General features: G+C 39.7%; 1 protein-coding gene across 1 annotated transcript in view; it reads right to left on the reverse strand.

The window, feature by feature from the left end:
- Positions 1 to 16,454, reverse strand: part of LOC128705084 (uncharacterized) — a 63,265-nt gene that overhangs the window by 20,676 nt on the left and 26,135 nt on the right. The window contains exon 7 of the mRNA XM_070079915.1: positions 11,743 to 13,507. Within this exon, the coding sequence (XP_069936016.1) occupies positions 11,743 to 13,507 (1,765 nt within the window). The remainder of the gene's footprint in view (positions 1 to 11,742; positions 13,508 to 16,454) is intronic.

Consider the following 16,454-nt stretch of genomic DNA (forward strand, 5'->3'; position numbering starts at 1 on the left):
ACCTTCATATTCACCACTTTCATACTACTGATGAGAACATGTCACCTTCATATTCATCACTTTCACACTACTGATGAGAACATGTCACCTTCATATTCATCACTTTCACACTACTGATGAGAACATGTCACCTTCATATTCATCACTTTCACACTACTGATGAGAACATGTCACCTTCATATTCATCACTTTCATACTACTGATGAACATGTCACCTTCATATTCATCACTTTCACACTACTGATGAGAACATGCCACCTTCATATTCATCACTTTCACACTACTGATGAGAACATGTCACCTTCATATTCATCACTTTCACACTACTGATGAGAACATGTCACCTTCATATTCATCACTTTCACACTACTGATGAGAACATGTCACCTTCATATTCATCACTTTCACACTACTGATGAGAACATGTCACCTTCATATTCATCAATTTCACACTACTGATGAGAACATGTCACCTTCATATTCATCACTTTCACACTACTGATGAGAACATGTCACCTTCATATTCATCACTTTCATACTACTGATGAGAACATGTCACCTTCATATTCATCACTTTCATACTACTGATGAACATGTCACCTTCATATTCATCACTTTCACACTACTGATGAGAACATGCCACCTTCATATTCATCACTTTCACACTACTGATGAGAACATGTCACCTTCATATTCATCACTTTCACACTACTGATGAGAACATGTCACCTTCATATTCATCACTTTCACACTACTGATGAGAACATGTCACCTTCATATTCATCACTTTCACACTACTGATGAGAACATGTCACCTTCATATTCATCACTTTCACACTACTGATGAGAACATGTCACCTTCATATTCATCACTTTCACACTACTGATGAGAACATGTCACCTTCATATTCATCACTTTCATACTACTGATGAGAACATGTCACCTTCATATTCATCACTTTCACACTACTGATGAGAACATGTCACCTTCATATTCATAACTTTCACACTACTGATGAGAACATGTCACCTTCATATTCATCACTTTCATACTACTCATGAGAACATGTCACCTTCATATTCATCACTTTCACACTACTGATGAGAACATGTCATCCTCATATTCATCACTTTCATACTACTGATGAGAACATGTCACCTTCATATTCATCACTTTCACACTACTGATGAGAACATGTCACCTTCATATTCATCACTTTCACACTTCTGATGAGAACATGTCACCTTCATATTCATCACTTTCACACTACTGATGAGAACATGTCACCTTCATATTCATCACTTTCACACTACTGATGAGAACATGTCATCCTCATATTCATCACTTTCATACTACTGATGAGAACATGTCACCTTCATATTCATCACTTTCACACTACTGATGAGAATATGTCACCTTCATATTCATCACTTTCACACTACTGATGAGAACATGTCACCTTCATATTCATCACTTTCACACTACTGATGAGAACATGTCACCTTCATATTCATCACTTTCACACTACTGATGAGAACATGTCATCTTCATATTCATCACTTTCATACTACTGATGAGAACATGTCACCTTCATATTGATCACTTTCACACTACTGATGAGAACATGTCATCCTCATATTCATCACATTCACACTACTGATGAGAACATGCCACTTTCATATTCATCACTTTCACACTACTGATGAGAACATGTCACCTTCATATTCATCACTTTCATACTAGTGATGAGAACACGTCACCTTCATATTCATCACTTTCACACTACTGATGAGAACATGTCACCTTCATATTCATCACTTTCATACTACTGATGAGAACATGTGACCTTCATATTCATCACTTTCACACTACTGATGAGAACATGTCACCTTCATATTCATCACTTTCACACTACTGATGAGAACATGTCACCTTCATATTCATCACTTTCATACTACTGATGAGAACATGTCACCTTCATATTCATCACTTTCACTCTACTGAAGAGAACATGTCACCTTCATATTCATCACTTTCATACTACTGATGAGAACATGTCACCTTCATATTCATCACTTTCACACTACTGGTGAGAACATGTCACCTTCATATTCATCACTTTCATACTACTGATGAGAACATGTCACCTTCATATTCATCACTTTCACACTACTGATGAGAACATGTCACCTTCATATTCATCACTTTCATACTACTGATGAGAACATGCCACCTTCATATTCATCACTTTCACACTACTGATGAGAACATGTCACCTTCATATTCATCACTTTCACACTACTGATGAGAACATGTCACCTTCATATTCATCACTTTCACACTACTGATGAGAACATGTCACCTTCATATTCATCACTTTCATACTACTGATGAGAACATGTCACCTTCATATTCATCACTTTCACACTACTGATGAGAACATGTCACCTTCATATTCATCACTTTCACACTACTGATGAGAACATGTCACCTTCATATTCATCACTTTCATACTACTGATGAGAACATGTCACCTTCATATTCATCACTTTCACACTACTGATGAGAACATGTCACCTTCATATTCATCACTTTCATACTACTGATGAGAACATGTCACCTTCATATTCATCACTTTCACACTACTGGTGAGAACATGTCACCTTCATATTCATCACTTTCATACTACTGATGAGAACATGTCACCTTCATATTCATCACTTTCACACTACTGATGAGAACATGTCACCTTCATATTCATCACTTTCACACTACTGATGAGAACATGTCACCTTCATATTCATCACTTTCATACTACTGATGAGAACATGTCACCTTCATATTCATCACTTTCACACTACTGATGAGAACATGTCATCCTCATATTCATCACTTTCATACTACTGATGAGAACATGTCACCTTCATATTCATCACTTTCACACTACTGATGAGAACATGTCACCTTCATATTCATCACTTTCACACTACTGATGAGAACATGTCACCTTCATATTCATCACTTTCACACTACTGATGAGAACATGTCACCTTCATATTCATCACTTTCACACTACTGATGAGAACATGCCATCCTCATATTCATCACTTTCACACTACTGATGAGAACATGTCACCTTCATATTCATCACTTTCACACTAATGATGAGAACATGCCATCCTCATATTCATCACTTTCACACTACTGATGAGAACATGTCACCTTCATATTCATCACTTTCATACTACTGATGAGAACATGTCACCTTCATATTCATCACTTTCACACTACTGATGAGAACATGTCACCTTCATATTCATCACTTTCACACTACTGATGAGAACATGTCACCTTCATATTCATCACTTTCACACTACTGATGAGAACATGTCACCTTCATATTCATCACTTTCACACTACTGATGAGAACATGTCACCTTCATATTCATCACTTTCACACTGCTGATGAGAACATATCACCTTCATATTCATCACTTTCACACTAGTGATGAGAACATGTCACCTTCATATTCATCACTTTCACACTACTGATGAGAAAATGTCACCTTCATATTCATCACTTTCACACTACTGATGAGAACATGTCACCTTCATATTCATGACTTTCACACTACTGATGAGAACATGTCACCTTCATATTCATCACTTTCACACTACTGATGAGAACATGTCACCTTCATATTCATCACTTTCACACTACTGATGAGAACATGTCACCTTCATATTCATCACTTTCACACTACTGATGAGAACATGTCACCTTCATATTCATCACTTTCACACTACTGATATAAAACTTTGGCTTCAGGTGCATAAAATTTTATCAAAATTTAAATTTCATATAAAATGTTCCTGTAATGAAAAGTTTATTAAATGTGAACAAAGATAATTGTTGTCAGCAAGACTGGTGAGCGCCACTGATCAACCCGTATGGAAACAAGACAGCAAATTAATGTTAGCACACTGCTGAAGAGGACCTCATTGTGAGGCCGAGACATGTGGATATTATTTGCTATTTTGTGTCCATATAGGCGAAGTTTATGTTAGAGTGCATGATGGCTAGAGTGCATGATGGTGAAGTTTATGTTAGAGTGTATGATGGTGAAGTTTATGTTAGAGTGCATGATGGCTAGAGTGCATGATGGTGAAGTTTATGTTAGAGTGCATGATGGCTAGAGTGCATGATGGTGAAGTTTATGTTAGAGTGCATGATAGTGAAGTTTATGTTAGAGTGTATGATGGTGAAGTTTATGTTAGAGTGTATGATGGTGAAGTTTATGTTAGAGTGTATGATGGTGAAGTTTATGTTAGAGTGCATGATGGTGAAGTTTATGTTAGAGTGTATGATAGTGAAGTTTATGTTAGAGTGTATGATGGTGAAGTTTATGTTAGAGTGTATGATGGTGAAGTTTATGTTAGAGTGCATGATGGCTAGAGTGCATGATGGTAAAGTTTATGTTAGAGTGCATGATGGTGAAGTTTATGTTAGAGTGTATGATGGTGAAGTTTATGTTAGAGTGTATGATGGTGAAGTTTATGTTAGAGTGTATGATGGTGAAGTTTATGTTAGAGTGTATGATGGTGAAGTTTATGTTAGAGTATATGATGGTGAAGTTTATGTTAGAGTGTATGATGGTGAAGTTTATGTTAGAGTGTATGATGGTGAAGTTTATGTTAGAGTGTATGATGGTGAAGTTTATGTTAGAGTGTATGATGGTAAAGTTTATGTTAGAGTGCATGATGGTAAAGTTTATGTTAGAGTGTATGATGGTGAAGTTTATGTTAGAGTGTATGATGGTGAAGTTTATGTTAGAGTGTATGATGGTAAAGTTTATGTTAGAGTGGATGATGGTGAAGTTTATGTTAGAGTGTATGATGGTAAAGTTTATGTTAGAGTGCATGATGGTGAAGTTTATGTTAGAGAGTATGATGGTGAAGTTTATGTTAGAGTGTATGATGGTGAAGTTTATGTTAGAGTGTATGATGGTGAAGTTTATGTTAGAGTGTATGATGGTAAAGTTTATGTTAGAGTGTATGATGGTGAAGTTTATGTTAGAGTGTATGATGGTAAAGTTTATGTTAGAGTGCATGATGGTGAAGTTTATGTTAGAGAGTATGATGGTGAAGTTTATGTTAGAGTGTATGATTGTGAAGTTTATGTTAGAGTGTATGATGGTAAAGTTTATGTTAGAGTGTATGATGGTGAAGTTTATGTTAGAGTGTATGATGGTGAAGTTTATGTTAGAGTGTATGATGGTGAAGTTTATGTTAGAGTGTATGATGGTAAAGTTTATGTTAGAGTGTATGATGGTGAAGTTTATGTTAGAGTGTATGATGGTAAAGTTTATGTTAGAGTGCATGATGGTGAAGTTTATGTTAGAGAGTATGATGGTGAAGTTTATGTTAGAGTGTATGATGGTGAAGTTTATGTTAGAGTGTATGATGGTGAAGTTTATGTTAGAGTGTATGATGGTGAAGTTTATGTTAGAGTGTATGATGGTGAAGTTTATGTTAGAGTGTATGATGGTAAAGTTTATGTTAGAGTGTATGATGGTAAAGTTTATGTTAGAGTGTATGATGGTGAAGTTTATGTTAGAGTGTATGATGGTGAAGTTTATGTTAGAGTGTATGATGGTAAAGTTTATGTTAGAGTGTATGATGGTAAAGTTTATGTTAGAGTGTATGATGGTGAAGTTTATGTTAGAGTGTATGATGGTGAAGTTTATGTTAGAGTGTATGATGGTGAAGTTTATGTTAGAGTGTATGATGGTGAAGTTTATGTTAGAGTGTATGATGGTGAAGTTTATGTTAGAGTGTATGATGGCTAGAGTGCATGATGGTAAAGTTTATGTTAGAGTGCATGATGGTGAAGTTTATGTTAGAGTGTATGATGGTGAAGTTTATGTTAGAGTGCATGATGGTGAAGTTTATGTTAGAGTGTATGATGGCTAGAGTGCATGATGGTAAAGTTTATGTTAGAGTGCATGATGGTGAAGTTTATGTTAGAGTGTATGATGGTGAAGTTTATGTTAGAGTGTATGATGGTGAAGTTTATGTTAGAGTGTATGATGGCTAGAGTGCATGATGGTAAAGTTTATGTTAGAGAGTATGATGGTGAAGTTTATGTTAGAGTGTATGATGGTGAAGTTTATGTTAGAGTGCATGATGGCTAGAGTGCATGATGGTAAAGTTTATGTTAGAGTGCATGATGGTGAAGTTTATGTTAGAGTGTATGATGGTGAAGTTTATGTTAGAGTGTATGATGGCTAGAGTGCATGATGGTGAAGTTTATGTTAGAGAGTATGATGGTGAAGTTTATGTTAGAGTGTATGATGGTGAAGTTTATGTTAGAGTGTATGATGGTGAAGTTTATGTTAGAGAGTATGATGGTGAAGTTTATGTTAGAGTGTATGATGGTAAAGTTTATGTTAGAGTGCATGATGGTGAAGTTTATGTTAGAGTGTATGATGGTGAAGTTTATGTTAGAGAGTATGATGGTGAAGTTTATGTTAGAGTGCATGATGGTGAAGTTTATGTTAGAGAGTATGATGGTAAAGTTTATGTTAGAGTGCATGATGGTGAAGTTTATGTTAGAGTGCATGATGGTGAAGTTTATGTTAGAGAGTATGATGGCTAGAGTGCATGATGGTAAAGTTTATGTTAGAGTGCATGATGGTGAAGTTTATGTTAGAGTATATGATGGTGAAGTTTATGTTAGAGTGCATGATGGTAAAGTTTATGTTAGAGTGCATGATGGTGTAGTTTATGTTAGAGAGTATGATGGCTAGAGTGCATGATGGTAAAGTTTATGTTAGAGTGCATGATGGTGAAGTTTATGTTAGTGTATAATGGTAAAGTTTATGTTAGAGTGCATGATGGTAAAGTTTATGTTAGAGTGCATGATGGTAAAGTTTATGTTAGAGTGCATGATGGTGAAGTTTATGTTAGAGTGTATGATGGTGAAGTTTATGTTAGAGTGTATGATGGTAAAGTTTATGTTAGAGTGCATGATGGCTAGAGTGCATGATGGTGAAGTTTATGTTAGAGTGTATGATGGCTAGAGTGCATGATGGTAAAGTTTATGTTAGAGTGTATGATGGTGAAGTTTATGTTAGAGTGTATGATGGCTAGAGTGCATGATGGTAAAGTTTATGTTAGAGTGTATGATGGCTAGAGTGCATGATGGTAAAGTTTATGTTAGAGTGTATGATGGTGAAGTTTATGTTAGAGTGCATGATGGTGAAGTTTATGTTAGAGTGTATGATGGTGAAGTTTATGTTAGAGTGTATGATGGCTAGAGTGCATGATGGTGAAGTTTATGTTAGAGTGTATGATGGCTAGAGTGCATGATGGTGAAGTTTATGTTAGAGTGTATGATGGCTAGAGTGCATGATGGTGAAGTTTATGTTAGAGTGTATGATGGTGAAGTTTATGTTAGAGTGTATGATGGCTAGAGTGCATGATGGTAAAGTTTATGTTAGAGCTAAAAGAATCCTTTAGGAGTCAGGAATCGCGGGAAGAACTAAAAGCCATAAATGAAATCGAAAGAAACCCAAAGTATTTCTTCTCCTATGCCAAATCAAAATCGAGAACAACGTCCAGTATTGGGCCCCTACTTAAACAAGATGGGTCCTACACAGATGACAGCAAGGAAATGAGTGAGCTACTCAAGTCCCAATATGACTCAGTTTTTAGCAAGCCGCTAACCAGACTGAGAGTCGAAGATCAAAATGAATTTTTTATGAGAGAGCCACAAAATTTGATTAACACAAGCCTATCCGATGTTATCCTGACGCCAAATGACTTCGAACAGGCGATAAATGACATGCCCATGCACTCTGCCCCAGGGCCAGACTCATGGAACTCTGTGTTCATCAAGAACTGCAAGAAGCCCCTATCACGAGCCTTTTCCATCCTATGGAGAGGGAGCATGGACACGGGGGTCGTCCCTCAGTTACTAAAAACAACAGACATAGCCCCACTCCACAAAGGGGGCAGTAAAGCAACAGCAAAGAACTACAGACCAATAGCACTAACATCCCATATCATAAAAATCTTTGAAAGGGTCCTAAGAAGCAAGATCACCACCCATCTAGAAACCCATCAGTTACACAACCCAGGGCAACATGGGTTTAGAACAGGTCGCTCCTGTCTGTCTCAACTATTGGATCACTACGACAAGGTCCTAAATGCACTAGAAGACAAAAAGAATGCAGATGTAATATATACAGACTTTGCAAAAGCCTTCGACAAGCGTGACCATGGCGTAATAGCGCACAAAATGCGCGCTAAAGGAATAACAGGAAAAGTCGGTCGATGGATCTATAATTTCCTCACTAACAGAACACAGAGAGTAGTCGTCAACAGAGTAAAGTCCGAGGCAGCTACGGTGAAAAGCTCTGTTCCACAAGGCACAGTACTAGCTCCCATCCTGTTCCTCATCCTCATATCCGACATAGACAAGGATGTCAGCCACAGCACCGTGTCTTCCTTTGCAGATGACACCCGAATCTGCATGACAGTGTCTTCCATTGCAGACACTGCAAGGCTCCAGGCGGACATCAACCAAATCTTTCAGTGGGCTGCAGAAAACAATATGAAGTTCAACGATGAGAAATTTCAATTACTCAGATATGGTAAACATGAGGAAATTAAATCTTCATCAGAGTACAAAACAAATTCTGGCCACAAAATAGAGCGAAACACCAACGTCAAAGATCTGGGAGTGATTATGTCGGAGGATCTCACCTTCAAGGACCATAACATTGTATCAATCGCATCTGCTAGAAAAATGACAGGATGGATAATGAGAACCTTCAAAACTAGGGAGGCCAAGCCCATGATGACACTCTTCAGGTCACTTGTTCTATCTAGGTTGGAATATTGCTGCACTCTAACAGCACCTTTCAAGGCAGGTGAAATTGCCGACCTAGAAAATGTACAGAGAACTTTCACGGCGCGCATAACGGAGATAAAACACCTCAATTACTGGGAGCGCTTGAGGTTTCTAAACCTGTATTCCCTGGAACGCAGGAGGGAGAGATACATGATTATATACACCTGGAAAATCCTAGAGGGACTAGTACCGAACTTGCACACGAAAATCACTCACTACGAAAGCAAAAGACTTGGCAGACGATGCACCATCCCCCCAATGAAAAGCAGGGGTGTCACTAGCACGTTAAGAGACCATACAATAAGTGTCAGGGGCCCGAGACTGTTCAACTGCCTCCCAGCACACATAAGGGGGATTACCAACAGACCCCTGGCAGTCTTCAAGCTGGCACTGGACAAGCACCTAAAGTCAGTTCCTGATCAGCCGGGCTGTGGCTCGTACGTTGGTTTGCGTGCAGCCAGCAGCAACAGCCTGGTTGATCAGGCGCTGATCCACCAGGAGGCCTGGTCACAGACCGGGCCGCGGGGGCGTTGACCCCCGAAACTCTCTCCAGGTAAACTCCAGGTGAAGTTTATGTTAGAGTGCATGATGGTGAAGTTTATGTTAGAGTGCATGATGGTAAAGTTTATGTTAGAGTGCATGATGGTAAAGTTTATGTTAGAGTGTATGATGGCTAGAGTGCATGATGGTAAAGTTTATGTTAGAGTGTATGATGGTAAAGTTTATGTTAGAGTGTATGATGGCTAGAGTGCATGATGGTAAAGTTTATGTTAGAGTGTATGATGGTAAAGTTTATGTTAGAGTGTATGATGGTGAAGTTTATGTTAGAGTGTATGATGGTAAAGTTTATGTTAGAGTGCATGATGGTAAAGTTTATGTTAGAGTGTATGATGGCTAGAGTGCATGATGGTAAAGTTTATGTTAGAGTGTATGATGGTAAAGTTTATGTTAGAGTGTATGATGGTGAAGTTTATGTTAGAGTGTATGATGGCTAGAGTGCATGATGGTAAAGTTTATGTTAGAGTGTATGATGGTGAAGTTTATGTTAGAGTGTATGATGGCTAGAGTGCATGATGGTAAAGTTTATGTTAGAGTGTATGATGGTAAAGTTTATGTTAGAGTGCATGATGGTAAAGTTTATGTTAGAGTGTATGATGGCTAGAGTGCATGATGGTAAAGTTTATGTTAGAGTGTATGATGGTAAAGTTTATGTTAGAGTGTATGATGGTAAAGTTTATGTTAGAGTGCATGATGGTAAAGTTTATGTTAGAGTGTATGATGGCTAGAGTGCATGATGGTAAAGTTTATGTTAGAGTGTATGATGGTAAAGTTTATGTTAGAGTGTATGATGGTGAAGTTCATGTTAGAGTGTATGATGGTGAAGTTTATGTTAGAGTGTATGATGGTGAAGTTTATGTTAGAGTGTATGATGGTGAAGTTTATGTTCGAGTGCATGATGGTAAAGTTTATGTTAGAGTGCATGATGGTAAAGTTTATGTTAGAGTGCATGATGGTAAAGTTTATGTTAGAGTGTATGATGGCTAGAGTGCATGATCGTAAAGTTTATGTTAGAGTGTATGATGGTAAAGTTTATGTTAGAGTGTATGATGGTAAAGTTTATGTTAGAGTGCATGATGGTAAAGTTTATGTTAGAGTGTATGATGGCTAGAGTGCATGATGGTAAAGTTTATGTTAGAGTGTATGATGGTAAAGTTTATGTTAGAGTGTATGATGGTGAAGTTTATGTTAGAGTGTATGATGGTGAAGTTTATGTTAGAGTGTATGATGGTGAAGTTTATGTTAGAGTGCATGATGGTAAAGTTTATGTTAGAGTGCATGATGGTGAAGTTTATGTTAGAGTGCATGATGGTAAAGTTTATGTTAGAGTGCATGATGGTAAAGTTTATGTTAGAGTGCATGATGGTGAAGTTTATGTTAGAGTGTATGATGGTAAAGTTTATGTTAGAGTGCATGATGGTGAAGTTTATGTTAGAGTGCATGATGGTAAAGTTTATGTTAGAGTGCATGATGGTAAAGTTTATGTTAGAGTGCATGATGGTAAAGTTTATGTTAGAGTGCATGATGGTAAAGTTTATGTTAGAGTGCATGATGGTAAAGTTTATGTTAGAGTGCATGATGGTGAAGTTTATGTTAGAGTGTATGATGGTAAAGTTTATGTTAGAGTGCATGATGGTAAAGTTTATGTTAGAGTGCATGATGGTAAAGTTTATGTTAGAGTGCATGATGGTAAAGTTTATGTTAGAGTGCATGATGGTAAAGTTTATGTTAGAGTGCATGATGGTGAAGTTTATGTTAGAGTGTATGATGGTAAAGTTTATGTTAGAGTGCATGATGGTAAAGTTTATGTTAGAGTGCATGATGGTAAAGTTTATGTTAGAGTGCATGATGGTAAAGTTTATGTTAGAGTGCATGATGGTGAAGTTTATGTTAGAGTGTATGATGGTGAAGTTTATGTTAGAGTGCATGATGGTGAAGTTTATGTTAGAGTGCATGATGGTGAAGTTTATGTTAGAGTGCATGATGGTGAAGTTTATGTTAGAGTGTATGATGGTGAAGTTTATGTTAGAGTGCATGATGGTGAAGTTTATGTTAGAGTGCATGATGGTGAAGTTTATGTTAGAGTGCATGATGGTGAAGTTTATGTTAGAGTGCATGATGGTGAAGTTTATGTTAGAGTGTATGATGGTGAAGTTTATGTTAGAGTGCATGATGGTGAAGTTTATGTTAGAGTGCATGATGGTGAAGTTTATGTTAGAGTGCATGATGGTGAAGTTTATGTTAGAGTGCATGATGGGAGGCTCACCTGTCTGACAGCGAACACCGTAGTATCCAGGTGGACACAGACAGTAGTAGTCTGCCACACCTGTGTCACCTGCGCCTCTCTTCCTCACACCTTCACTATCACTCTCCTTCCTATCTATATCCTTCTCCTTCGCGAGGATCCTCGAGACATTTCTCTTCATTCTTAGGTTCATGACGTTGCTATTCGTCTTGCTGGTGGCCAGGTGTGCATCTTGCACGGTGGGTCTTCTCTGTTTCAGTGGAGGTTGCTTGCCCTGGGCACCCTCCACCTTGGGCAACACCCTCCCATCTTCTCTTATGAGATTTTGTTGTCTTCTGGCAGCATTCTCCCTTCTTCTACCTTCTACTTTACTCACGATAGAGCTTCCATACCCAGGTGATGTGAGGGGTTGGTTGTCTGCTGGTGGTGCTGCTGACGTGGTAGTGTCTGTTGGCGGTGCTGACGTAGTAGTATCTGCTAGTGGTGCTGGCGTGGTAGTGCCTGCTAGTGGTGCCTCTGGCGTGGCAGTGTCTGCTGGTGGTGCTGGCGTGGTAGTGTCTGTTGGCGGTGCTGACGTAGTAGTATCTGCTAGTGGTGCTGCTGGCGTGGCAGTGTCTGCTAGTGATGCTGCTGGCGTGGCAGTGTCTGCTAGTGTTGCTGCTGGCGTGGCAGTGTCTACTAGTGGTACTGCTGGCGTGGCAGTGTCTGCTAGTGGTGCTGATGGCGTGGCAGTGTCTGCTAGTGTTGCTGCTGGCGTGGCAGTGTCTACTAGTGGTACTGCTGGCGTGGCAGTGTCTGCTAGTGGTGCTGATGGCGTGGCAGTGTCTGCTAGTGGTGCTGCTGGCGTGGTAGTGTCTGCTAGTGGTGCTGCTGGCGTGGCAGTGTCTGCTAGTGATGCTGTTGGCGTGGCAGTCTCTGCTAGTGTTGCTGCTGGCGTGGCAGTGTCTACTAGTGGTACTGCTGGCGTGGCAGTGTCTGCTATTGGTGCTGATGGCGTGGCAGTGTCTGATAGTGGTGCTGCTGGCGTGGTAGTGTCTGCTAGTGGTGCTGCTGGCGTGGCAGTGTCTGCTAGTGTTGCTGCTGGCGTGGCAGTGTCTGCTAATGTTGCTGCTGGCGTGGCAGTGTCTACTAGTGGTACTGCTGGCGTGGCAGTGTCTGCTAGTGGTGCTAATGGCGTGGGAGTGTCTGCTAGAGGTGCTGCTAGCGTGGCAGTGTCTGCTGGTGGTGCTGCTGGCGTGGCAATGTCTGTTACTTGTGCTGCTGGCGTGGTAGTGTCTGCTGGTGGTACTGCTGTTGTGGCAGTGTCTGCTGGTAGTACTGCTGGCGTGGCAGTGTCTGCTAGTGGTGCTGCTGGCGTGGCAGTGTCTGCTGGTGGTGGTGCTGCTGGCGTGGCAGTGTCTGCTGGTGGTGCTGCTGGCGTGGCAGTGCCTGCTGGTGGTGCTGCTGGCGTGGCAGTGTCTGCTGGTGGTGCTGTTGGCATGGCAGTGTCTGCTTGTGGTGCTGCTGGCGTGGCAGTGCCTGCTGGTGGTGCTGCCGGCGTGGCAGTGCCTGCTGGTGGTGCTGTTGGCGTGGCAGTGTCTCCTGGTGGTGCTGCTGGCGTGGCAGTGTATGCTGGTGGTGCTGCTGGCGTGGCAGTGTCTGCTGGTGGTGCTGCTGGCGTGGCAGTAGCAGTGTGGCGACGTTTCTTCTCACCAGCTGAGGAATGCCGGGGCCAGCAGGTGGCACCGTTCAGACACAGGTGGTCGAGGCAGGCCCTAGCCAGCTGGCACCTGGCTCCAGTGTACTCCTGCACCAGGTGACACCTTTATTATATACCGTATCATACTTACACTGTGTCATGTATCGTTACACTGTCATGTATCGTTACTGTGTCATGTATCGTTAAACTGTGTCATGGATCGTTACAGTGTGTCATGTATCTTTAAACTGTCATGTATCGTTACAGTGTGTCATGTATCTTCAACTATGTCATGTATCGTTAAACTGTGTCATGCATCGTTAAACTGTGTCATGTATCTTTAAACTGTGTCATGTATCTTTAAACTGTGTCATGTATCTTTAAACTGTGTCATGTATCTTTAAACTGTGTCATGTATCTTTAAACTGTGTCATGTATCTTTAAACTGTGTCATGTATCTTTAAACTGTGTCATGTATCTTTAAACTGTGTCATGCATCGTTAAACTGTGTCATGTATCTTTAAACTGTGTCATGTATCTTTAAACTGTGTCATGTATCTTTAAACTGTGTCATGTATCTTTAAACTGTGTCATGTATCTTTAAACTGTGTCATGTATCTTTAAACTGTGTCATGTATCTTTAAACTGTGTCATGTATCTTTAAACTGTGTCATGCATCGTTAAACTGTGTCATGTATCTTTAAACTGTGTCATGTATCTTTAAACTGTGTCATGCATCGTTAAATCATGTTAAACTGTGTCATGTATCTTTAAACTGTGTCATGTATCTTTAAACTGTGTCATGTATCTTTAAACTGTGTCATGTATCTTTAAACTGTGTCATGTATCTTTAAACTGTGTCATGTATCTTTAAACTGTGTCATGTATCTTTAAACTGTGTCATGTATCTTTAAACTGTGTCATGCATCGTTAAACTGTGTCATGTATCTTTAAACTGTGTCATGTATCTTTAAACTGTGTCATGTATCTTTAAACTGTGTCATGCATCGTTAAACTGTGTCATGTATCTTTAAACTGTGTCATGTATCTTTAAACTGTGTCATGTATCTTTAAACTGTGTCATGTATCTTTAAACTGTGTCATGTATCTTTAAACTGTGTCATGTATCTTTAAACTGTGTCATGTATCAAAAGCCTGGAGGCAGCGATCCACTGTCTACAGCGTCTACGTACAATTAATGTAGATAAAGAAAAGTTGGATATCACATTGGAGGGAAGGAGTGTGGAAGAATGTTGTCAGATATTTGGGAGTTGACTTGTCAACGGATGGACTTATGTAGGATGAGGTTAATCACAGAACTGATGAGGGAAAAAAGGTGAGTGGTGCATTGAGGTATATGTGGAGGCAAAAAATGTTATCTATGGAGGCAAAGAAGGGAATGTATGAAAGTATAGTAGTACCAACACTCTTATATGGGTGTGAAGCTTGGGTGGTAAATGCAGCAGCGAGGAGACGGTTGGAGGCAGTGGAGATGTCCTGTCTAAGGGCAATGTGTGGTGTAAATATTATGCAGAAAATTCGGAGTGTGGAAATTAGGAGAAGGTGTGGAGTTAATAAAAGTATTAGTCAGAGGGCAGAAGAGGGGTTGTTGAGGTGGTTTGGTCATTTAGAGAGAATGGATCAAAGTAGAATGACATGGAGAGCGTATAAATCTGTAGGGGAAGGAAGGCGGGGTAGAGGTCGTCCTCGAAAAGGTTGGAGAGAGGGGGTAAAGGAGGTTTTGTGGGCGAGGGGCTTGGACTTCCAGCAAGCGTGCATGAGCGTGTTAGATAGGAGTGAATGGAGACGAATGTTATTTGGGACCTGACGATCTGTAGATGAATGGTTCAAAGAACCGACATGTTGTTAAATTAGACACATGTGCAACTCTTGGGTATCTATTGAGGAAACGTTTCGCCACACAGTGGCTTCATCAGTCCATACATAGGAGAAACTTGACGATCTGTTGGAGTGTGAGCAGGGTAATATTTAGTGAAGGGATTCAGGGAAACCGGTTATTTTATATAACCGGACTTGAGTCCTGGAAATGGGAAGTACAATGACTGCACTCTAAAGGACAGGTTTGGGATATTGGCAGTTTGGAGGGATGTGTTGTGTATCTTTATTCAAATTCAAATTCAAATTCAAAGTTTATTCTCTATAAGGATTACAATGCTGAGTTTACAGAAATTTGGTTATTGTGTGGTTTACATGTAGTAAAATTGTGATTACAGAGTGTACCACTAGAACGCTTAGCATGGCAAGGCATTTCGGGCAGACTTAATTTTATTCTTAATTGTAAAATATTACAAATTATGAGGTAAGTTGGTATTATGGCTAAGTGACTAAATACTAGTTTGTGAGTTTAGCAATGTGAATGCTTTTGTTTTGGCACAGTACATAGTATCAGTATTGGAGTATCATAGGATTCATTATTTTAGGATTGAGATTAATATTTCTGTTTATGGTCAAATGGGTGAGTGAGTGTAAGTGTGAACCACCAGGTGGTATTCGTGTAGTTAGTTGACGGGGTGTATCAGGGAGATAAGATGTTTTCTAATGGTAGTTTTGAAGGTGATGAATGTGTCTGCAGTTCTAGAGTTCTCAGGTAGGGTATTCCAGATTTTAGGGCCTTTGACATACATTGAATTTTTGTAAAGGTTTAGTCGGACACGGGGAATGTCGTAGAGATGTTTGTGTCTGGTGTTTTGCCTGTGGGTTCAGTCACAACTATCAAGAAAGCGTTTTAGGTCAAGGTTGATATTAGAGTTTAAGGCCCTGTAGATGTAGACTGCACAGTAGTAAGTGTGGATGTACTGAACTGGGAGTAAGTTTAGGTCTATGAAGAGTGGGGGGGTGTGTTGCCAGGGATGGGATTTAGTGATTATTCTTACTGCAGCTTTTTGTTGGGTTATTATTGGCTTTAGGTGTGTTGCTGCAGTTGATCCCCAAGCACAAATAGCATAGGTGAGGTATGGATAAATAAGTGAGTGGTATAGTGTGAGAAGGGCATTTTGCGGCACGTAGTATCGTATCTTGGAGAGGATCCCAATCG

The sequence above is a fragment of the Cherax quadricarinatus genome, unplaced genomic scaffold, assembly GCF_038502225.1.
Source record: "Cherax quadricarinatus isolate ZL_2023a unplaced genomic scaffold, ASM3850222v1 Contig43, whole genome shotgun sequence".
NCBI classification, from domain to species: Eukaryota; Metazoa; Arthropoda; class Malacostraca; order Decapoda; family Parastacidae; genus Cherax; species Cherax quadricarinatus.